General features: G+C 36.1%; 2 protein-coding genes, 4 non-coding genes and 1 pseudogene across 10 annotated transcripts in view; 4 read left to right on the top strand and 3 right to left on the bottom strand.

Moving 5' to 3' along the window:
• Positions 1-1,844, top strand: part of LOC100749846 (lachesin-like) — a 259,868-nt gene extending 258,024 nt beyond the window's left edge. For both annotated transcript variants that reach the window (XM_012389385.3, XM_003491911.4), the window contains 2 exons: positions 149-214; positions 739-1,844. In XM_012389385.3, the coding sequence (XP_012244808.1) occupies positions 149-214; positions 739-905 (233 nt within the window). In that variant the 3' untranslated portion in view covers positions 906-1,844. The remainder of the gene's footprint in view (positions 1-148; positions 215-738) is intronic.
• A 6,163-nt stretch (positions 1,845-8,007) lies between these two features.
• Positions 8,008-8,081, bottom strand: TRNAT-AGU. Its single transcript has one exon. It is a non-coding gene; the product is annotated as a tRNA-Thr (tRNA).
• A 929-nt stretch (positions 8,082-9,010) lies between these two features.
• Positions 9,011-9,081, top strand: TRNAP-AGG. Its single transcript has one exon. It is a non-coding gene; the product is annotated as a tRNA-Pro (tRNA).
• A 353-nt stretch (positions 9,082-9,434) lies between these two features.
• Positions 9,435-9,556, bottom strand: LOC112213393. The gene has a single exon (XR_002947295.1). It is a non-coding gene; the product is annotated as a U5 spliceosomal RNA (small nuclear RNA).
• Positions 9,557-10,889: 1,333 nt separating this feature from the next.
• Positions 10,890-10,962, top strand: TRNAA-AGC. The gene has a single exon. It is a non-coding gene; the product is annotated as a tRNA-Ala (tRNA).
• A 784-nt stretch (positions 10,963-11,746) lies between these two features.
• Positions 11,747-15,351, top strand: LOC100745222 (annotated as a pseudogene).
• Positions 15,352-22,655: 7,304 nt separating this feature from the next.
• Positions 22,656-24,004, bottom strand: part of LOC100749369 (tyrosine-protein phosphatase 10D) — a 47,469-nt gene continuing 46,120 nt past the window's right edge. For all 4 annotated transcript variants that reach the window (XM_024369780.2, XM_024369781.2, XM_012389370.3 and 1 more), the window contains one exon: positions 22,656-22,976. Coding sequence is in view for 2 of the 4 variants with exons in the window: in XM_024369781.2 (XP_024225549.1) it covers positions 22,945-22,976 (32 nt within the window). In the remaining 2 variants the exon portion in view is untranslated. The remainder of the gene's footprint in view (positions 22,977-24,004) is intronic.

The following is a 24,004-nucleotide window of genomic DNA, read 5'->3' as shown; positions in this document are numbered from 1 at the left end:
TTTTTTTTTTTTTTTTTTTTTTTTTTTTTTTTTTTTTTTTAGAACGGTAAATGCCGTGCCGTGTTTACAGGATTGTTTAGATTCTCGTATCTCGATAAGATGTCACGACTCGATACGATTTATCTGATAAACATCGATATTGTTACAGGGAAATTAAGGCACAATTCGAGAAACGATATATTCGAAGGAAATCAAGACATGCTGAAAGAAAGAGGTAAATTGTCTCAGATACGCTCGTGTATTTCGCAAACAACTCGTCTCTATAACGATTATCACTATTAATTACATACGTTTGATATTATACGATATATCGGATGAGATATACATATACACGTGTATATACTCGTATCTCGTTTGTATCTGCTATAAAGCTAATAACAGTGGAAATACTTGTTTCTCTTTCTACCTTGAGAGAAATGAGAAGAACGACGTTTCATTCGGTTCTACGAATAAATGTTGTTCTTTTCGTTAATGTTAATGAATCTAATTAAGAAAATAACGTATCGTTATGTTGCTGGCAATTATATCGTATTCAAAGACTCTGGTGTACGCGTTCTCTTCGATATTTTCGAATTTTCTCATTTTTGAAGCAAAGACGCGTTTCTTCTCTGAATCGGATAACAAATCGGTAACAAATAAAATAAACAAATGAAATAAACGAAACACCTTGCGTTAAACTATTTTCATCGAATCAATTTGTACACGCCGCCGTAAGAGTATCGTGATTTCCTCTTGCAGATCTAAAGTTACGAGGCCGCAAAGAAACCAGCGGAAACGAAGAGGATGATTACGAAGATTCGGCTGCGGCGTCGAACAAGGACTCTTTCAGCTTGATTTTCGCTTTGGTCACATTCACCATTTACCTCTACCATCATCCGCAGTTAAGAACGCTACATCCGGCTTGAAGAGCGGCCCCCACCGTGCCATTATCATCAGATCCTTCTTTCGATCGCCACCCATCGACAATTTGTAAATCCACTTAAAAATCCATCGCTCAGGGACTCCATACCGAGGATAAATTAAATCGTGAAATCGCGCTGACCACCCATCACACCTGTATTATAAGACGACATACTCTATTATGATTAGTATCATTATTATTCTGTAACGATATTAGCTGTCGTAAGTTATTCGTAAACCGTAATCGCGTAGATTAAGCGGATGAAAAAATTCTTTTATCACGGAGAACGTCACGTAGCGAGCAATAAGTAAGGGAACACGAGAAGATCCTGTGCTGGAATTGAATTTACAGATGCGTTGTGTAGCGGACCTGGATCATGCTCAATGGTACGCTATACTTCGAGATAGTAGCCAATGTCAAATTTCGTTCGTAGTTTTCGCGTAGTCAGTTGCGTTAACGTTTTGCAACGAGATTAAGATCGTGGTAGCCGTTCTTCGATGAACATCTTCGATACATCTTCGATGTTTCACGCGATTAAATTAGAAAACTTTGTTTAATTCATCTTTATGTTTCTCTAGTCAGACGTTAGTACTTTTAGTACTCTTTCTTATGTTCTTCGCGGTGTAGACAGACGCGGTAAAGATAATCGAACAAAGGAAAACGAAGATAATAATAAAGTAAGAGATATACAGAGTCACATAGATTTTTTCGCAGAGCGTGTCTAAAATGTTCACAGGGGAAGTTTCTGTCTAAAATTTCGAAACTATCTACTACGATTATACTTCGAAAGAAGGAATTACAATATATAGCGCTTTACTTTTACTCTTCTTTACAAATATCTAATTTTTACCTCCATCTGTTGCGTAAAGTTATATCCCTTGTGACAACGATATCGCAAACTTTTTATCGCTGCGTAATAAAAAAAGAACGTTAAGTTACGATAGATCAAACTTTTCGTTTCCGTCGTTTAGTCTCGAGGAAGATCGATAACATATAGAAATCTGGTATAATCGATTTTGCGAATACGTAATAACGAGCGCACGACAACTAGCACCAACAGCCTCGGTGGAAGCCTCCAGTGATTCGTATTTATACCAAGGACAATGTGTATCGAACGAAACGATTATCGATATGCATTCGTGTATATATACATATACATATACATATACATATACATATACATATACATATGCATATGCATATACGACCGCATATTATATATAAAGTATTATAATATGGCCCATGTATTTGTATAGGTAATCGTATATTCGTATATATGTATATAATATAATTGTATGTAGTACGTTAGATATAGTATTATCCAAAGACTGAGAGCATCGTTTCGACGCTCTTGAACTGCATTAAATAATTAAATAACGAAGGATGGCCGAAACTAAATCACACCTCGCGTGACCCGTAAAAATCATGGATCAATCGAAGATGGAATCTCTCTGTGAAACAGCGCGCAGAAAAAACTGTACAGTCCCTCAATTGTAATTTCTCGAGCCATCCGTGAAAGTTGTGTAAGAAGATCGCAATTTTTTTTTCGCGAAGAAAAAAAATTTCTTTACAGTTAGGTAGGATTAACTAAAATTTGAAACAGTCGATGTCGGGTGAAAAAAATTACGGAGGCACGTCCCACCTAAACTTTTCCCTTATTTTGAACGTTGAAATTATTATGAATAATTTCGTTTTTACAAATAATAACAATGAGTTTTCTCGATGACTGAAGACGATTAATTTACTAAATGACGTGTCAAAGAATTGCGATTGGTTGGAATCGCGAAGAAAATAGTAAGATGGCTTTTTACAACTTTTCAGCTTCAGCTCGTAACGACAATTTGAACAATACGTTTTCTAGCCTTATGTCAGTTATACTTTTACGTACGTACACGTTGAAAATTTCATCGAAATCGGTTGTTACGATCTACGAACGGTTAAACATCATGTTGAAAATTGCAATTTTTCACAACGATCGATCTGTAACTGTAGCAAATCTAAAGATCCTTGCGTCTTTCGACCTTTCCATGTCTGTCGCTTATTTCCGCATCGATCGATTGCCATGAAACTATGCAATATCTATGTAACCGACATAAATCTACAAAATGTATCGTTTAATTTTTCATTACAAGCTCGGTTAAGAAAGTTGTAAAAAAAGACTTGTACTATTTTCTTTCCGATCCCGGTCAATTCCAATTTTTTCAAAAATTGTTTACGCGTCATCTGGCAAACTAATCCTTTCGCCAATTCTTTTACGAACATTCCAATCGACTTCGAGTCGAATTTTAAAAGGTTACTCTGTTTTAGACGGTGCCCGAATATTTACGTGGCCGGCCGTGAATACGTTACGAAGCACACTTCATACGAGAAGTTGTTCGCTATCGTTACACGAGAAGCAGCGATTGGAAATCTGTTTCGCAAATCCGATTTCTCAAAAAATTCTCAAACAACATTCCAAATCGGTATCATGTTTTAAAATGGTACGAATAATTGGCAGACGATAACTATGAGATTAAATAATGGAAAAACGAAATTTTCCATTTCCATTGGCAGCATCTACATATTGTTCGCTATTCGATGCAGACTTGAACAATTTCAAAGATATACGCTATATACATATACATATTTACGTCAAATTTTTGTAACAACGGGGACATTAAGCAGTCTCGAATAACAAAAAAAAAAAAAGAAACGCCATTAACTTTACTATATAGTCTATAAATGTAATACGAGTGGAATGTAAATTGAAACTTATAGATTTAATTAAGCGATACACTAACATAGAGATTTTATTAAAATGTACGAAAGAGCGTGAAGCTTATAGGCTTTAGAATTAAAACACATTTAAATACAAAGATTATAGATGTATGTACTTAGAATACGTCGAAACTGAATGCATATACCGGTATAATGATTACATTAGTAGGTAAATAGAAAAGTTTGTTTATATTCACGCATCATAAAACGTCGATAGATATCTGAGAAAGTTTATCCGTTACGTGATACGACAAAATAATGTCGAAAAATATTTGTAAAATCAGAAAAATTTGTTCCCTATTTATGGAAATGTGCAACGTGTTTCGGAAATAAAAAGAATTATTTCTTTTGACGAAATACGAAACACGTTTAAAAAGTCCTTCGACAATACTTGGATTATTTACTATACGTTTGTCGTAGCTCAAGGACCAAAGGTTTATGGTAATTTTAAAACGAGTATTTCTTAATGCTAAATACGAGATTTCTTTCGTCTTTTATTTCAAACTCGAACATCTTGCATAAATAAATTACAAAGTGGAATTTTCGCACTGTGTACTTATCGGTTTTCTTGTATTTCGAACGTATAACGAAGGTACGACAGGTAAAATAACTGTAAACCGAACGTACTAAAATTCGATCCGACGTGTTAAGAAAACCTATTAACGACTTACGTGAAAATTCGTTGTTACGTCGAAAAGCGATCGTCGTCATCTTTGTGCGTCTGCAATTTTATTTGCGAATTAATGCGACAGTAGCATGAAAATTAATCAATTTTTCGAAATAAACAATGTTTTAACGTTTTAACGACGCTAGTTGAAAAATATACAGTTGCTCGCGAAGGTATAAACACGTTATAGGCATTGTACAAAACTTTCCGAAATTTCATTAGTACTGCAACGAGACATCGTTACCGTGACAACTACTACCGTGTGGGTAAGACTCGTAAGAGCTACAAGACGTTTATCGCGAGCATACGCTTAATAAAGAACTAGTAGTAAATAATAGCATAAGTAAATCGTCTGAAACATGTAATTAACGCTAAAAATGATCTTACCGAACGTTGCGCGATATTAATACAAAGAATAATTGACTGTGTTCAGACGGTTTGCTGATCTGTATGAAGCTTGCGTATGCTTGCATCAAATATCTTGTAATCTCCATCGTATCGTATACCTTCAAATTCGTTTCAAATTTGACCAATATACTCGTAGTCACGACGGTCGAGCCTCGTTACATCGCTGATGAAATTTCCAAATATTTTCCTCCTACATCTTCACCTACACCGTGTAACACATAATACATCGATGAAAAGATTCTACGAGCGTACAAAATACTTTCGTGAGCCACTCTACATACACGAGTTCCATGCGTTGAGCCTGTTTAGAGATAGAAACACTTTAACTTTGGCAAGTAATCCTTTATCGTCACTTACTCACTGCATACTTTTAGATGATTGAAACAAAGGTCTATAGTTTTTCATACACATATAGTTTTTCTCGACATAACGGTTCTACGTTTCGCATATTATGTACATACGATTTTCACTGGTCGAGCGACCACGTGTTTATGAATCGGACGATCGATCGTTTTGCGTTCGATACATCAGTTCGTAAACGCAACGTACTCGGAAAGAAGGAGGGGAAGAAAAAGAAAGCTGATTATGGGATTTTAACGATCAACGTAAAAAATAATATTAGAAGGATCGCGAGACAGGATAAAAGGATCGTTGGTAATGTCACGGACAATGTGGTATTCCGCTTTGAGATTCTCCGCAGATGCATTCTACAGCGATCGTAAAAGAACCGAGGGGAAACGAATTTACAATCTTTTTATTATCCAACGACGCGAAACATATCCGAACGCGCGAACGTTTCCTTAAAACTATTACCTTTTATTCGATAATTCTCGGAGAATACATTATTTTCATCCTTACGAAGTTATCGATAAATATGTTTATCGGTTGCGCGCTTGATATAATTATCGCTTGACAATTCTGTGTTATGCGTTAAAATTTCCTATCAAAATAATCAACGTGTTTTTAGCTTAGTCTTCTCGTTTATTTGCTTTAAGTTAATTTTCAAATGTAATTTTAAATCAGAATACAAGAATTTTCGACGATCAAATAAACGAGTAAATTTTGCAAACAACAAATGCGGTGTGAAACGCGCTAGACGACTAAACTAATTACATGACGTTAACCAATTGTGAGAGTAAGAATTATTACAGAACGTTAGATAAAACATTTCATTAAACTCTAATTTATCACGCCACTTTTATTCGTAATTCATTTCTAATGTGAAATTCTGTTAACGAATATTTGTATCTCTTGTGTGTAAATATTCAAGACGTCCGACGGATAAATATCTGTGGAAAATCATGATATTAAGCACTTAGACACGATTCGTTGTCCAATTGTATAGCATTTAACGTTCGAGTAGCAGATTTTAACGAAGAATGTCCACCAGAACATATCAAATGTCCGTGTTCTTTCTTGTTCAATTATAAGAAACCGTTGTTAGAAAAGTCAATTATCATCTGTCTTTCGTTACGTTTTAACTAATAGGCATTCGTGCAGTTCCACCTTTCAAATAGTTTGCTTTCACAGCATAATAATGTAAATTATGTAAAAAGTTACTTGACGCCATACGTATCTAGCAAATAATTGGCTATACGTTCAAAAATGTCGAAACCGATTCCACAATTTATTCCTCGTACCAATTGCAAAATACATTGAACCGATCTGTCGCGACGACCAAAAAATGTCTATTTTATATCACATAAACGTGCATTAGTAGAACTAACAACGATTCACTGAATATTCAAGACGTTTAAGCAAGCTACGGAACTGTAAACGTTCGTAATGCAAACTAAAAGGAATAAAATATGTTCGATCGATATAGATACTAAAACCAATATTTTCGGTGTGAAAATCTAATTTTTTATTTGCCTGTGTATAATGCTTAAACAGTACGGTTGAATTACGAAAGTAATCGAAAAACATACGTATGTTGGATACTGCCGAATAAGGAAAATCTACTTACATATTGATGAATTCATGATTCGCAAATGCGAACATTATATCCAAAGGAGAGAGGATGATGCTCGAAACAAAGTATTACGCCTTATATAATCTTAATTGATGCGATATAACGATATTGTATCTCGTACGTTGATTTAATATGTCGTCAAAGTAAATTTTTAAGATACAAATAGAAAATTACATTCTACTCTATTCTCGGGAAAAATTAAGTTTAGGTTTCATATTAATCGAACATTCTTTACCACGTATTATACTGATTCTTCGAATCTGAAATCGTAACGCAAATTAGTTGTAATTAATTTTTCTGTTCCGTTTGAACATTTGTAAATCGTACCTAGCACATGCAACGTTTAATCTGACGATACATAATGCGAACAATTGTGCGCAGAGTACCACATACTTTTGTATCATCCGCATTGTAGATACCATTACAATCAATGTTGAATGATCGTTGTAATTGAGTAACGCGAAAGTTGAATATAACTGTGAGAGACGAAGCGAGTCGTGCGAATGCTTGTAAGTAGACCTTAAGTATAGTATACTATGTACGAAGAAATTAAGTTCGACGAGTATAGACGAAAAGAAATGTAATACGTTATACACAGTGTACAGATAGGCTGCATTTCCCCTGCTAACAATAGGTAGTGGCGTGACTATATATGCCTTCATCGTATATAACGTTATTTATAAATATAGGTACACGAAGAATATAAGAATTACAAGAAATAAACATGATTTTCAAACGTCCACGCGTTAAAGAAGAACGACGCTAAAACGCTGAAACCGTTCTTTCGTTTTATAAGGAATCTGCTTCGAAGGAATTTTATTTCAATTTCGAACGCAATAATCGTATGAATTCAAACGAACAGCTTTGGAATTATAGGACGGAACAAAATTAAACTGCCATCGGTAAACGATACGTTTCGTTATTGCTTTTGCAATATGGTTACGCCATACATCGTGCTTTCGGCACGCAATCTAGTCTTTTAAGCACCGTCGAGACCAGGAGATTGTCCACTGTCCGTGTACACATGAAAATACAAATTTATCACATATTATTATCTCGAATTTATTTCATTTCCAATGATGTTTGAATATGGTTGTTATTGGAATTTCGTTTCTTTATATATACTTTTATACGTCTAGAAATTTCTTAGTTACGATATATTTTGCTTAACGTTCATCGATATTTCTAAAATATGTAATTACGTAAATAATTTTACGTAGTATTTCAATGTTACGTTAAAAAAAAAAAAAATAAACCAACAACCCATTCTTGTTACGCTACGCCAGGATTAGGTTGAGATTTAGGCTCCGGAGGGATTCGAACCCTCGATCTCCTGTTTACTAGACAGGCGCTTTAACCAACTAAGCCACGGCGCCTCTTGTTTCCACGCTTTTTTAATATTTCAATCACTATAAATAGCAACATTTAAAAAATATATCAACTCAAGTATATCACAATTGTCTAAAAGAAGTATTTATAAATCTATCTGATGGGGTTTACGCTTAAGGACAAGGCCCTTCGTGTGTCGCGGCGCGTCGGAAAAACCGTTATTTATATACGAATGTACGGAGAAAAATTTTTAATCCATATCAATTATCATATCGAGATATTTATCGTTGAGAATATTTTTTCAAAACGTCACTGTAGCTCTACTAATCCTTAACATTTAGAGCTGAAACTTTCACAAAATACAGAGATAGAATTGGGCGATGCGACAGTATATCTACATACATTTATATGAAATTCACTATAAAATTTTACAATATCGTACACATATGCGTGTTTAGTTTCATTTCAAATCAGGAAAATCTCACAAACGTGTCAATAAAATTTTTATCACCAAAAGGTTTGAAATAAAAAGGTTTCGTCGCATTACAGATGTTTCAACGATACGAACACGAATGCAGCATTTTCGAGCCCGTAACTGTAATTGCTCCGATTACTACGCAAGTAATGTTTTTACCGCTAAATGTTTCAAATAAAAATTGGATGGTTTCGAGGGGGACGTAATTTAACGCGATTAAGGGATGCAATTTTTTTAGGAAGATGCCTGGGCGACATATGAGGATCAATTTTGTTCTTCTAAGGAAAATTATATATATATATATATATTAAAACTATTACAACCTAAAACTATTAGATGACAAACAAAAAAGGCAATAACGTTATGTTCGACGACACGAAGTCAACCCCGAAGTCGAACCGAATTTACAATTAATTGTACATTTATTTCATTATCATTAATAATATTACAATATAACTGTTCGCTCTCATAAAATTTAATCAATTGACCCAAGTATATAGCGGCTCGTTGGTCTAGGGGTATGATTCTCGCTTAGGGTGCGAGAGGTCCCGGGTTCAAATCCCGGACGCCCGGACGAGCCCGTTTTTTTTTTTTTCTCTTGTTTCATAATTATCGTTACAAATTATATTTATTATCCTCCCTATGTGATTTGCTAGCTTTTACTTGAAAACTCTCTCTTGACAAACAATGTCACGATTAAAATAACAATTACGTATTTCCTATTTAATGGTTTTGTTGTAGCGTTACACAAAGCTGTTATTTTTTACAGCCAAAGTTTAAAATCACATACCTAAGAGTGTATGTACATTCACGACTTTCATATTGCAATGCATTTCTACACTAAATTGTTTATTTGTGCAAAAACTCATATGCATATCCTTCTGGCACTTACAATCACCTAATTAATTACGCTTTGAATTATTAATTACCCAACGAATGTTGGGCATAACAAAAATTAAGTTCTAAACTCAATGAGTGTTCCCCTCCACGGAAATCTTTAGTAAAAGGCGAAAGATTTATACGTTATTTGAAGGGGAACGAAGGTATAGGTACCGTCGTTACGTTGAAATTTATCTTACGCCAGTGCCCTTTCACAAGTGAGAAACGTGTCCCTCTGGTGAGAATTTGGTGCATTTACGCCATAATAATTCGTCAAAACATTAAAGACTTTATCAAGTATTTATTTATTTACTATACTACATACGTTTATTTATTAGAAATTTTCATGACAGCGTTTTGCTTCAAAATATTTGTGTTCTATTTTTTGTACTTATATAAACAGATTCGTTCATGGGAAAATTGTTTGAAGTACAATAATTTCGATTGTTTAATATTTATATAGGGGATAACATAGAAAAGTTGTTTTACCTCAATGTGATTGCAAAATTTAATAAAAGTAATTTAATAAATACATGATAATAAAACAATAATTTAATGATAACAAAATTACATCTATTCATCAATCTATCATTTGTTCCACTATAGAGTATGTTTCGGAACGGACAGTATAGAATGACAACGGTGAATTACTTATGAAAAGATAAATCAAAGATATAGGATAACGATTATTTGTTTGCGGCTTCGTTTTCGAGAAAATTACGTCTGAAAATTGGTGACAACCGATTGTACTGTACGTACGTTATTATTTTGACAATATTGCGATGGGACTTGTTAATATTTTAGCGGGATTAAAATTTATATCAACGAAGAAATTACTGAAATTGTCGTTCATCCCACCGTAAACAAATTGTTGCTCGTCGAATTACGGAAGCATCGACCAATGTCAATGAATTTTCATAGTTGTTCAAATGCCTGTATACATCGCTTTTATAATTATTGTTAAGATTTGTATACTCTTCGGCATACACAAATTCTACAATACGATCGGAATGACGACGATCCTGCAGAGTAAATCACCGTTCTATCAGATCAAACATGACATTGCAAATGCTTGCATGATCGTATATATAGGAACGATACAATCTAAGACCCACTGTCCACATTATACCTACATTGTGACGCGTATTAGGCATAGAACTGCTGATACATGCAGCGGTCGTTGTAAAATAACGTGTAAAATAACGTGTCCACGAAACAGTAGCGAACCGTTTTCGATGCTACGCATTTTTGTCACGATGAGTGGCGTTACTAACATTGTCGGTAGCGACGCTTGCGTTGCAGCTACAAACGAACGTAGCGATGTAAGATGAAAGCGTCTTCTTGTGGTTGGCTTGACCTCGTATCTTGCCGTGTTCGCTGAATATCGGCGTAGATATATCGACACCTTTGATAAATTACGGTTATGCGACTTTGGGCTTTATAACTTGTATAAAAGAAAATAACGAATAGAAAATTATAAAATAAAAATTATATTCGTATAGGGGGCGTAGCTCAGATGGTAGAGCGCTCGCTTAGCATGCGAGAGGTACCGGGATCGATACCCGGCGCCTCCATTCCAGAATGTATATTATTTGTTAAATAATATCTGATTTTATTTTTTATATATCAAAGCTTTCAAATCTTTGTACGCCTTATCTTATACATTAATATTCCACCCCACATTTTTGACGAACGATAAGAGACAATTTCACGCAAGTATATTCGCTTTGGCAAATGAGTTAGTCATAGAGGATCAATAACGATTAATTCAGGACAGAGCTTTTTGTTGCGAATCAAATTCGGTTATTGCGTTTCTTTAGCTACTAATCGTGGTTTTCTTAAATATTACGCGGAAATCTAGGAATGGGACGTCGTGGTATGGGATACCGCAGGATCAGGAATATACACTATCGTAACTCGTATAATAAATTTCAAAAGATTTATATATTTGACGAGTTTCAGAGGTTCTAATGTCGTTTGACATACAAAACACAGCGAGCAACACAGGCGAGCTGTCCAATTAACGAATCGTGGAACTTGCGAGGATAGTTTAGTTGTATCGAACACAACGATAGATTAAATACTATTTTACATTTGAGCAATGCGTTCCAGGCAGTCCACGTGCAGAGAGATATCTTGGAAACAAATGGCAAAAACGTGTTCCATCAGCTGATCGTCGACGAGACGCAAGAAAGATTAGTTACTCTGGAAACGATGTAAAAGCAGGACTAGTATTCCGACTACCAGCGAATTATTTCCACAAAAATTCCTCTTTCTTAAATACAAGTCTATCTGATCTTCTATTTCGCGTACACAGAAATAGAACAATAAATGCTAGTTCACGCGGAAGAAAATGTAGCGTGGATACTGTGATGAAAGTTGCTGTCATCTGGGCAATATAAATATTCTTGACGCGAAAAAGCCTTAATAATGGATATATATTCAATACCATCTACTACGTTTTCAGCTCGCGAAACAACGAACGGTCATTCCGCCATTGCTGGTCAGGGATGAAAAAGGAAAACGCTCGTACATCGATTCTGACGAGGTATAATTACTTTTTACCGATAGAATGTCGCGAGACGACAACGTTGAACCACGTTTTCGTGCACGTTTCGTGATTTTGCACTGACAGAATGGAAACGTTAACGTATTGTTGGCGAATGTTTAAGCTTTGAAGAAAATCTCGAGGTTGAAAACCAACATCGGAGAGACGGAAGCGGAGGCATGAACGACGCGCATCGTCGATCGAAAAGTCAAGCGAGGAAAAAACAAACGCAATCACGTTTCAATCCTTTTCCATTGCTTTCACGGATTCGCGTTCTGTTCGTTGGCTAAAGAAACGAGCGAAAAATGAACGACGGTGCTCAGAAAGGAGTAAAACCGCAGAAATCAGTAAGTCGCTTCTTTCGCGCGTCAATCGTACGTTCGTCTTGCTTTTTTTCTCCAATTCCACTCTCGTTATCAAACAGTACAAATCTCAATGCCATTATATCGAATCCCGTAGTATCAACTATATTGCCATCTTGTATTTTCATCGCGTTAAACATCACGAGCTACGGAGTTTAAATTTATTCCTATTCGTTTCTATAATGCTACTTTACGATTCTATCTTTTGAATCTGTCGTAATTTAACTACCGATCGTGCCGGTGGCTTCCATTTACCGGTATAAAACGACGAGGATAACGATAAAACCTGGATCATTGAAAGATTCGTTAAGAAAATTTCGAACGTCGTTTAAAATGATAAAAACTTGTATCGCGTGACCGCGCAACCGAGAAACGAAATAAAAAGACGAAGCTTAATTTAACAGGCTACGGCAGCAGCAACTGGTTTGGACGAATCTCACGGTTCGACGAATCGTTCTTCCACGCAACAGGATGTAATTAAGGATTCGCGATCGATCGTGTTGCGGGCCACATCGAGTAAGTAAACTAATTTACACGGAAGAAGCTGCCATATCGTTTATCGCGAAAGGACGAAACGTTAAGCTTTTCAAGAAAAGAAGGATTACGCGTGAAAGGGAAAAACAGCGGGATTTAAAATGGTCAGGTGTAAGCGGATAGTCGAGTAACACGGTTGACATCCGCGTGAGTGATAGCGAGATCGAAATGAAAAATTTGACGTTGAGCGTTAACTTTGAATCGATCTTAACCGTTGATCCAAACAATTAACGAGCTCGGCTAAGAATTAGCCGATCTAAACACAGCGAGGAATTCGATACTCGGACAAAAGGAACGAGAGAAATCACCAGTAGTACACCAGTTTATCTCAACTCGTTTAATATCGAGTGGTTAAATCGTATATTGTTTATCTGGCGTGGTAAAACCTATTAAGCGATTTGTTCGAACGTAAAGTAAGAAAAAAATGTCAACGATGCGAAGCAAAGAATGAAATACTTTACTTTTAGCGGGAGCGTTAACTTACCCAACCTTCCGAGATGGCTGAACGTACTTTAAAATTAAGCGTACCCTGCAGGTTGTAAGGCCCAGTTGTAAAACACTCTGTCGAGGAGAAAATACGTATCTGTTGGAAAATCCGAAGATAAATCAATTTGAACGGTTTAATTCGCTTGCTTAGGTTCGGACGAAGACAAAAGTGTTTCGAAGAACAAGGATGGATCCGCGGAGTTAACGCAAAGACTGTCAAGGACCGAGACTGTCAGACAAGATGCCAGAAAATTGAAGACCGCTACGCTCAATCGAATGGGAAAAATGTTTAAGCAGCGCTCCCAAACACCTGTAGCGGATAAATCACGCCTCGATATCGATAGCGATATCGTAAGCAACTCGGCACTGCAAAAGGTATATTATTTGCCGTAACGCGATATCGGATAGAAAGGAACAGATAGAAATTCAACGAGAGGGGAACAGTGAAAAATAATTGGGCAGAAAAGGAGTTACACGTTTGGAAATTTGACGTAAATTCGTACTAGACAATTTTTCGTTCCAAGTTCCTATCGAAGACGGGCCAGGATTTTTTTAACGAGCCGAATAATCGATTCGAGTTATTAGTACGAAACTCGTCGCTGAGCGAGTTATAAAACTACAAGTACGGCAAATACGAAGTAAATGAGCGTGATAAAAAAAAGAAATTTAATAGAAATTAATCCGATTTTCAGAAATAATATTGCATTTTACGCGTATAAGAATAACTATTGTAAAATCAAAAGCATCGTCTCTCTGCAACTTTCTTAAATCCTCTTTTTTATAGCACACTTCGGATCGCAAATATCGTTCGTTATGTATTTTTTTATCCGTTAACATATAACATATAACAGTTAACAGCGATTTTAGATCGTACATCCACGATAGTAGATATCTTTCTAACAAAAGACAAATGATATTACAAACGTTTTTTCTCAGAATCCGGCTAAAACTATGGAAAGCGAGGACGCAGCGAAAAAAGAGAAGAGCAACTCTTTAGGTAGAATGCTGAAACTAGTGGATAAAGATGGCTCGCCGAAAAAAATGTTCCATCCTCGAGCTGGCTCTCTGAGCCGCATATTGCGTCGCAATCCTAATAACGAGGACAGCGATGACAAAAAGCAGATAGAAGAAAACGCACCGGGCATTTTTTCAAGGATGCTGAATCAGTTGAGAGGAAAGTAGAAAAAGCTGGAAAAAAATCGTAAATCACGCCTACTTACGTGGTATTTATGTAGATTTTCGATGTTCAGGACGACCACAAAGTGGAAATGCCACGCTGGAGCCAAACTTAAAGACACGCGAAAAAATAAGCTCGTTACCTCCAAAAGTGCCGTTAAATTCAAGAACGGTTAATTTATCTTCGTCGACGTCCACTTCGTCGCCACAGACGCGAATCACCGAATCGCCGCAAAAATTGTCCAGTTTCGAATATTCGATTTAAGTCGCCGCCGTTCGAAGTATCGATACGCGATAAAAAAATGACAGTAATTAACATTTCGTTCGTTATATTACAATTACAGTAGTAATTATAATCGACGTTGAACGTTCGTAGATTCGTTGCAGCGTCGTCGTATTTAACTCGTATAGTAAAGAAATTCACCTTGACTTGTATTTTTCAGATACAACGGCACGCGAAACGAAACGATCAAGTATGGTGCATTTAGAAAAAGGGAGAAAAAAAGACGAATACATTTACCTGTATAATCGTAACACAGAATCGACGAGTAAAAATTATCGTCTCGTTCGGTGTTCGAGCTACAGCGTTATTGAAAATCAATCGACACGTTGCGAATGCATTTTATATTGTGGAAATCGTTTCAACGCGCGTAAACGTCATTGTAGAATAAAGAAAAGAAAAGAAAACGATAAAACAAAGTTTACTTTACTCGTATTTCAACGCGTAGCATTTTTTAGCATGTCAGTTAGGTAGAAAGAAAGAAAGTTTAGTTTATTGGAAGAACCATATTTATTACGTACGCATATTTCGTGTTTCGTTTTGTTTCTGCGAGACAACCGGTGTCCCTTCGTACTCCGCACGCTGTACCATTTTCTAGATACGGATCAACGCGTTTTACTGGTAGCATTACGACAAAATTATCACGAGATTGTTTTACGAATCCTAAAAGAAATCGCACGAGTCGATGATTCGTAAAATCGTCCCTAAGGATCGGCTGTTCTGGCAGCTGGTACAAAATTCTATATTTACAAAAGAAAAAACGTAGACCTACGTAGCTTACGTAATTTCCTTTTGGCGCGCGCAAATCTCGCCACTGCTGCTTCGAAAGGAAAACGTTACAGCGGCACGTGCTCGATGAAAATCTGCGAATTTTCATATCTAAACACATACTTGCGTTCCCACAAAAGTGGGAAAGGACAAAAGTTTCGTATTTCGTACGTTGCTTCGACGAAAGCGTTAAACTTTTATTTAACCTGCATTCTTTTCTTATTTAACCCCTTGCCTTACGATTTCTTAGTAGCTACTTACGCCAGTGTCACCTATTCGCTGCTATAATATCGAAACGTTACACATATACAGATATAATCCGCGTTTAAGCTTCTTCGCGCGTAAAATCAAAAACTTGATCTTCGATTCAATCGATTTCTCATGGAAATTCGACAACTGGCATTTAACGAGCACTGTAATTTGGTTCGGATCGTTTTGAGTAAAGGAGACACAATGTGTCAATGATAACGACAACGATGTAATAATGTACAGTTTTATCGAAAATAAATACGTTTATCGTTAATTATCAATCGATTAATAACTCGTGGAAATAATTAGTTAATGCCGCGGTAATCAGTAAGTAGAGGCGACAACGCGTTCGAGACTAAAAGTACGAATTGGATCGAGCGTGACTTAAAACGCGATAAGGCAAAGAGTTTAATAGGTTTACGTTATAATATGTATAAAAATACATATTACGACAAAATAGAATCAGCATATTACCAAAGTATACGTTTTTAACCAATATCTCTGTACAAATATTCGTGTAGAAGCAAATATTTCTGTACAAAAGCGAATCGTTCGTTTCAACGATTTAACGACGAATGATCCATTCAAGAATAAAATATAATTTACTTTCATGCGGCTGCGTTACAGAAACGATAAATTTAAAAGAAAGACAACGTTATTACCATCAGAGCCGATATTCGAGCATCGTGTGAATCCTTTAATTCGTTTATAATATCGATTCGTTCTTCGGTTAGAACCATAAGGGATCCGTTTTTAGCTCGCCTTTTATAATCTTCGTTCGAAAAGATCGGTTTGTCCGAGAAATTTTACCGATTCTTTCACAATTTCGTCTTGAATGGTAACATAATTTCAATAGACTAGCTATACATCGTCTAACGCTTTCAACTTAATCGCGGACACCGTTATTTAAGCATGTTTCATGGTATTTAACGGATTTGTGATTTGTGCGCACTGTTTAAAAAATATAAACGTACATATATATATATATAATATATCTTTCCATCCTTAATTATCATACTATGTACAGCAGCGATAATGCGCGTTATCGTGTCATATTTATTATACAACCGCGTCGTTCTCTTACACCGTACACTTGGATATTCATCGATCGACTAAAAAGTAATTGGCACGAATCGACGATCGATCGAACATTATTTATAATTAATCATCCGTGTAAACCAAAACATCTTTCCAACTCGCGTCCATAGAATCTTGCATACTCGGCCGACAGTTACGATTTATCACAGAATAACACATTCATTGTATTAATGACAACGCAATTTTCACACCAGATATCCCCGTGCTCGATCTTCTTAACGATTGGCTGGCGTCCCTTGACCAATCGTGCACGAACAGCGAACGTATTAATATATCGAGAAAAATGTTTTCTTCCGACGGAGATTATGAACATTGGAATCGAGCACCGTAAAAACGAAGATAATTTCAATACGATCGATGGCCGGTACCGCTCTCCGTTTCTTACCTGTCGTGATATGTCTTGGAAATATCGCCACGAGATGCTTCGAAAAACTTACATCTCGTAGCGTCGATCCTCTGATTAGTCTCGGTATATAGAGAAATATTTGACAGGTCTGTGAATTTTTTTCCAATGAAATTCTTATTTATTTTCGTCGAATCGTTCGATAAATTTCGTCCTTTTACAAGTAATACAAGTAAAGATTAAGTGAAAATATTAATTACGATAAGTGAAAATTAAGTTGCATATTTTCACGTAGAATTCGCGCAAGCGCGGTATTTACATTTCGATATTTTTCAAACGATAAAACAGCGATAAGAGAACATCTCGAATACGATGCTTGTCCGGTTGAACAGACAAAATTTATCCAACGATTTTTCCTTATTTCTCTCGTACAAAAATAATACGATATAACGCAATATAATAACGAAGCGTTAAACGCTTTAGTACAGAGTAATCGAGAGCTTACCACATATACATAGATCGTTCTTATATTACATCGCGACGGTGGTATCTACACACTTGCACGGACAATGACCGAATTTTTCAATTGCTCGTGCATTACGTTGCAAATATACCGACAACCTGAACGGATGAAACCGATTCACGACTTTTCCGAAGCTGATTCAATGAAAGCGATACACCGACATTTAGCTTGAAATTGTTAACAGTAACGAAGCGTGTGATCTTTTCCACAAGCGATACGACATCTCCTTTGAATCGGAGTGCAAATATATATGTACATACATACATACATACATACATAGAGCCAATATAATCTTTAATAAAAGATCGCGTATAACAATTACTGTACAAGTTAATCAAATTTATTTTTCAAATAATCGCCTAATTAATTTTTAGCACGCGTAATGGAAAATTTTACGCGAATATGTGCAAAGATTACGATCTGCTTTCCTTCGTTATCAGGTTAAATGCGACCTAACCGAAGTCGTATCAACGATATAGGATTCGACAACGACGAAGATTTGTAAATTTATCCCAACGTAAAAGCAGTAAAATATTATTAGCAAAATTGATTTATTCGCAATTCGTTACGTTATACTTTTAATTTCGTAATATACGTCACGTATTTTTTACTTAGTTTAATACATAGAAATAATTATTACGTTACAGGTTCTCCGATATCCGAAGAAGAAACAAAATAATATCCTTTGCTTCGATTTTTATCTTACCATATTTACACGAAGACTACTCTGTATATCGATAATGTTATCGCATTAAAATTTTATTGAAATGTGAAAATTATGATGTTCCCATAAGAAACAAGCCTAGAGAGAGAGAGAGAGAGAGAGAGAGAGAAACAGACAGAGAGCGAAATTTAAACATTGATCGATAAATTTTACCGAAAATTATCTACGATCGTGGTAAATCGATGACATTACGAGCATCTGTTAAAAGTAACCACGTACTTTTTCAACGAGGAAACCAATCGAAACGCGTTATAAAACCTGCATCTTACGATCAACAAAATTGCGTTAGTTTCTAGACTTAAGAAAGGAAGAGACATATAAATCGTAGAATTATTTCCTATTCCCGCGATCGTATTAAATAAGATCCGTTGATCAAAACGTTGAAACTGAAAAACCGATCTAATACCGATACTCGACGATTATTCACCTACGCGAGAAACATCGATGATACGGTTGATAATATATGCGCGCAAATGTACAGCACAGTGTTATACATATACGATACGTATAGCAAAGAAGCAAGTTCGACGAGTTGGAAACTGCAGTTGTCCGATCGATCTCTTCTTTATCGATCTGTTAGCCTATGCGTGTGAATCTGTTTTTTCGTTTGCTAAATATAAGCGAGTATAATTAGATTCACGACATCTTAGGATATTCGAAGCGATGAAACGTTTGTTACAAAGGAGACGAGCTCGGAATAAGATTCGACTATATATGTACAAGTTAGTCTTATCACTTTGTAATACTCTGACGCATTTGGCAATCAATTGGCAATTTTCTTAATTAACGGTCAACCGACATCGTTGTATAGTACACGACTTACAATTCAGTAATTTTTCATTGGAGTTAAAAATTTGGTAAAAAGAGAAATGAAATTTTACGCTATTACATTTTTATTCTACGTTACGTATGACGTAATCGTAGAAAACGAATCTATAATCTGTAACACTTAAGTCGTTAAATTTGCCAATACTTGCTAATAAAGCGGATCGGATGGTAATCGTTAACTCGTTGTTGTTTAGAACGGTTTATCGATATTATCAGTCGATAAGTTATCGTGCAAGCTGAATTAAATTATACGACTTTAACGTACTTCTCTACAATTTGTATTTGTATTCCGTTTACGCGATAAAGAATCTCGATAGCATTTGAGCTACAGGCATTCAGGCGAAATTTAAAGATAGAAAAATGCGTGCACGCGAAAGATGTGAAACATCGAGGACACGCCAACCGATCGATAAAAGAACGTCGACTCGATCGGACATTTTTCTCTCTGATACAAGTACGATCGCGTGTTTTACGAATCGTTCTACATACGTGCTTAAGCGATATAAAAATGTTTCTCCAAAAATACATATGGGCAGTGAATTTCAATCCCTTTGTCGATTCTTTTCTTTCTCCGTTACGGGGAAACCATCACGGGGAAACCATTACGGGGAAACCATTACGGGCAAGTGATTACGGGCAAGTGATTACGGGCAAATCATTACGGGCAAATCATTACGGGGAAATAATTACGGGGAAAGCAGGTAATCGACTTGCCTGTTGCTCTTAAACATCTAAAAATTTATCGATCACGCCTACTTTTGCCTGGCCTGTAAATAGAAAATTAAGTACACGACTTTGTAGCATCGAGCAAATCCCACTCTAAGTACTCTATCTTTGAACGCGTCGTCGTTCAACGTTTGCTACTTACTCGATCGTTACTGGTAACTAAGGATTTTCTATCGCTAATATTATAAGAATATATTATATTATAAGAAAAATATTATAAGAATCGTTAAAAAAGCATACGAAATACGTGTATATGAATCGACGTGTAATGAAAGATATACGTATATGTATAAAGAAACAGGATAAATAGGTTAGTCTTTGATCAGACGAATGATCGTATAAAACTAATAATACTTGGCGATCCTTTTACAAATAAGTAAGTAAATGTACTTGTTACTACGACTAATGCGTACTCATTTCCATTCAGTTCGATGGTAAGTGAAATTAACAACGAGTCATAGATTTCACTCTTTTCCTCGGACATTTGGCTGTTGATATTCTCTAAATCGTAGCCCTATTAATCGTCTAAATTGTATAAAGTTTTGTTCTTGAAACTCTCGCATGGAAGAGATTTGTTCACGGTTCGATGGTCGTTTGGTTTACCTTCTTTTCTTTCTTTTCCTTCTTTTCCTTCTTTTCCTTCTTTTCCTTCTTTTCCTTCTTTTCTTTCAACAAATTAGTCTCACATTAATAATAAACGGCACGAGACGTTGACGACGATGTCAAAGAACGAACGATCTACGCTATAATTAACTTCAGAACGATATCGCGATCGTCGTTTCGAATCGACTGTTAATAAGTAAATATGTATATTATACGGATCGTCGAATGATTCTTGTGAAAAGTGATATGATTTCTACGAAGATGCGAGTTTCTTGTTCCCACTGACGTGTCTTTTTCCTATCATGGAAAAAAAAAGGAAATCGTTCTTCTCTCTCACGTTTCTGACCTTCCCTTTTTTTTCATTCTAGGTAATGTTTTACATTTAATTTGCGTCTCTACTACGGCCCTTGGACGGATAGTTGCCACTCGCGATTTGAATCGGCAATTGTTGTTCGCAGAGCCAATTCTCGTCGGGTTCCCAACAAGTCATATTTAAATTTACAACGAAATTTTAGAATTTTACTGTTAGAGAAACAAGCGAAAGATTTGATAATAGATGCCATGTATTTATCATAGTTTCACGGATCGTCTTAAAACGCGTGTAGATAAATAATAGTAAAAGTTTATTGATCAACGGAGAATAATTTATACAAGTGGAAACAGACGAAAACGAAAAAAAAAAAACAAAATAAGAGAATATTTAAATGTCAAATAAACGTTCGTTTGAAAATAAGATTGAAAATTCGTAAAAATATTTTGGAAAAATTGATTTCTCGATTAGATCTTACGACTCGTAAATGACGGATCTACGTATTTCTATGAAAGCGATAATTACATAGAGAAAGATGCGTCTACTAATTTTACTTAGTAATTACACGCGGAATAAAAGAAAAATAAAATATAATAATAAGCGGAACGAAAAGAACGTAGAATCAGAATCAGGGTTTTCCAGCATTTGTCATTTTTTGTACGAAAGTGGATTTGTTGCAAACCGAACGTCTCGATCGAAACGGTGGCAACCCATTGCGGGATACGCATCTTACAATCCTTAAGATATGCAACCTGGACTTATCTACATCACGATAGGTACCTAAACGCGAGCATCGATCGCGTCGACGTGAAAATCGAGGCAGAAACGTTCTCTCGGCATCGAGATATCGAGATCGAATACGTCAAAATCGTCTAATTAAGTGGAAAATAAAACATCGATTTATATTTACACGGTGAGACAGGTGAACGATCGAACGTACGTTGCGATCCGTAGGAATTCATTACGATGCTACCTCGTCGTACGTTCTCTCGTTGCGAATACTTGTTGCCGAAACGTACCGTCTTTAAACAATCCTTGAAAAATAACACCATCGTTGTTGCGTTTTCTATTCTCTTTTAGTCTACCTTCGATTTAGTATGTTTCGATAAAACGATCCATTTTTAAAGCTATACGCGTACAGCTGCCTTCGATCGAATTTTCTACGCGCGTTACGAATCATCTGCGTCTGAAACGTTTCAGAGAATTTCATCGTCGTTCGTTAAAGTGGCCCTTTCAGCGTCCTTGTCCATTTTCCACCTCGGTCATCGTAATTCGATTCCTTGGCTAGTTACCTTCGACGTGTTCCATCGTCTTGCTCGAGAAACGAAATTCCTCTTTTTACATGGCTCGCGAAACGAACGTGTCGAGTATGACGTCGAGGACAAAGGTAAACTACGTCGTCGTCTACCACGCGAAAAATAGGAATAACGTTTTCCTTCGCATCGATCGATCGAGACACGTCTGTCGCTTTGATGTTTCCACGGACGTTCGCGAAACATCAGTGACATCGAATCGTTGATACTTTCGTTCGGTCGACCAACGTTCTCATCGTGAAAGTTCAACGTAAACGTGCGATTATCCGTTTATGGGATATAAACGGATTTGACATTCGCGCGAAACATCTTCGACCACGCTCTTTTTTACCAAGCAAAGTCGCGAGTCGTCGCCAAAGAAGGAAACACGCGTCATCCTTCTTTTAACGTTCGGCGCTGATTAATCAGTTTTCTCCTTTACAGCACGTTTACAAGCATCGTATGGCTTCGTGCTATCGTATTACCGAATTAACTTTCATAACTATCGACTATCGACTATCGATCGAAACGAACCGAACGAAAACCATCCGGTCGACGATTATTCTTCGCTTTTACACTCTCGCTTTCATTACCATTTTCACGCTTTAGATAACACGTAATACTATTCTTCGTACGGTGCGCTGCACCTCTTCAAAATACCTCTAAAATATCCTCGTGTTCCTGCATGAGACGAGGTATCCGAACTTCACATTCCTGATTCTGCTATTCCTTCGTCGTCTGTAAAAATACACGAGAACGAGAATGAAATGTTTGATTAATTTTACTTAATTCCAAACTTAAACGCTTAAATACTTAAATGCTTAAATGCTTAAATGCTTAAATGCTTAAATGCTTAAATCGAATAAAAGATCATGCTATTTGCGATCATAGAAACCAATCGTAAAGCTATTTAATCGAATGCGGCAAATTAAATTTGTTATATAAGTGAGCTACTTTTCATTAGCTATTTATTAGTCACGTATAGTTTATTATAGCGATTGTCCGTAATATCGTTAAATGACAATTATACATACTAATTATTGGGAATTAGAAAACAACAAGCTTTTTTCCCTTATTTCTCACTGTTGGACGTTTCGGTCGTTGATGGAAAAAATTCTGCTTGTTGCTAGGTCGAGAGATAATTTTACAGTTTCTTCTCCGTAAAAGTTTTGCGTCCAAAAAAAATATTTAACTCGCAGACGTTTCAGCGATTCTATTCGCTATTTTTCTTTTTACACGGATCACCGAGAATGTCATGCAAAAACACTATATAAGAAAGATGTAACGCCTACGAGAAAGTAAAAGATCCGTTCCTTTACAAACGATAAGTTGTTTACGAATAGATTTTTTTTCTTCGGACTTGAAATCAGCCCTTTAACGTTAGAAATTATCTGTCAGCGAAACGTCATAAATCTATATTTATAAATTTAAATTTATACGCGGGAAAAAAGAAAATTAGATTATCTTTTGTAAATTTGGCGAAACTGTGAAAGAATAAAACAAAACGATTTTGTCGTTTGCTACTTAAACTCGCGATTATTAGAAATCAAAAGGATAGCGGAACTAGTCTATGACGTTTACTCTTGAAATGGATCGTATATCGATCAACGTGGTTGTTGTCTGTACCTTCAAAACGTACGTGCCACTTTCTATCGATTAGCTTTCATGCCACGTGCATGGGTAAGACTAGTCGTCGCATGCAACACGCTGTACAACAGAGAAATAGAAAACAGGTCGAAAATGAAATAAGCGAGGATCGAAATTAC

This window comes from Bombus impatiens, unplaced genomic scaffold (assembly GCF_000188095.3).
Source record: "Bombus impatiens unplaced genomic scaffold, BIMP_2.2 scf_0640, whole genome shotgun sequence".
Lineage (NCBI taxonomy): Eukaryota > Metazoa > Arthropoda > Insecta > Hymenoptera > Apidae > Bombus > Bombus impatiens.
The sequence above is the reverse complement of the archived record's forward strand: the minus strand, read 5'-3'. Positions and strand labels throughout refer to the sequence as shown.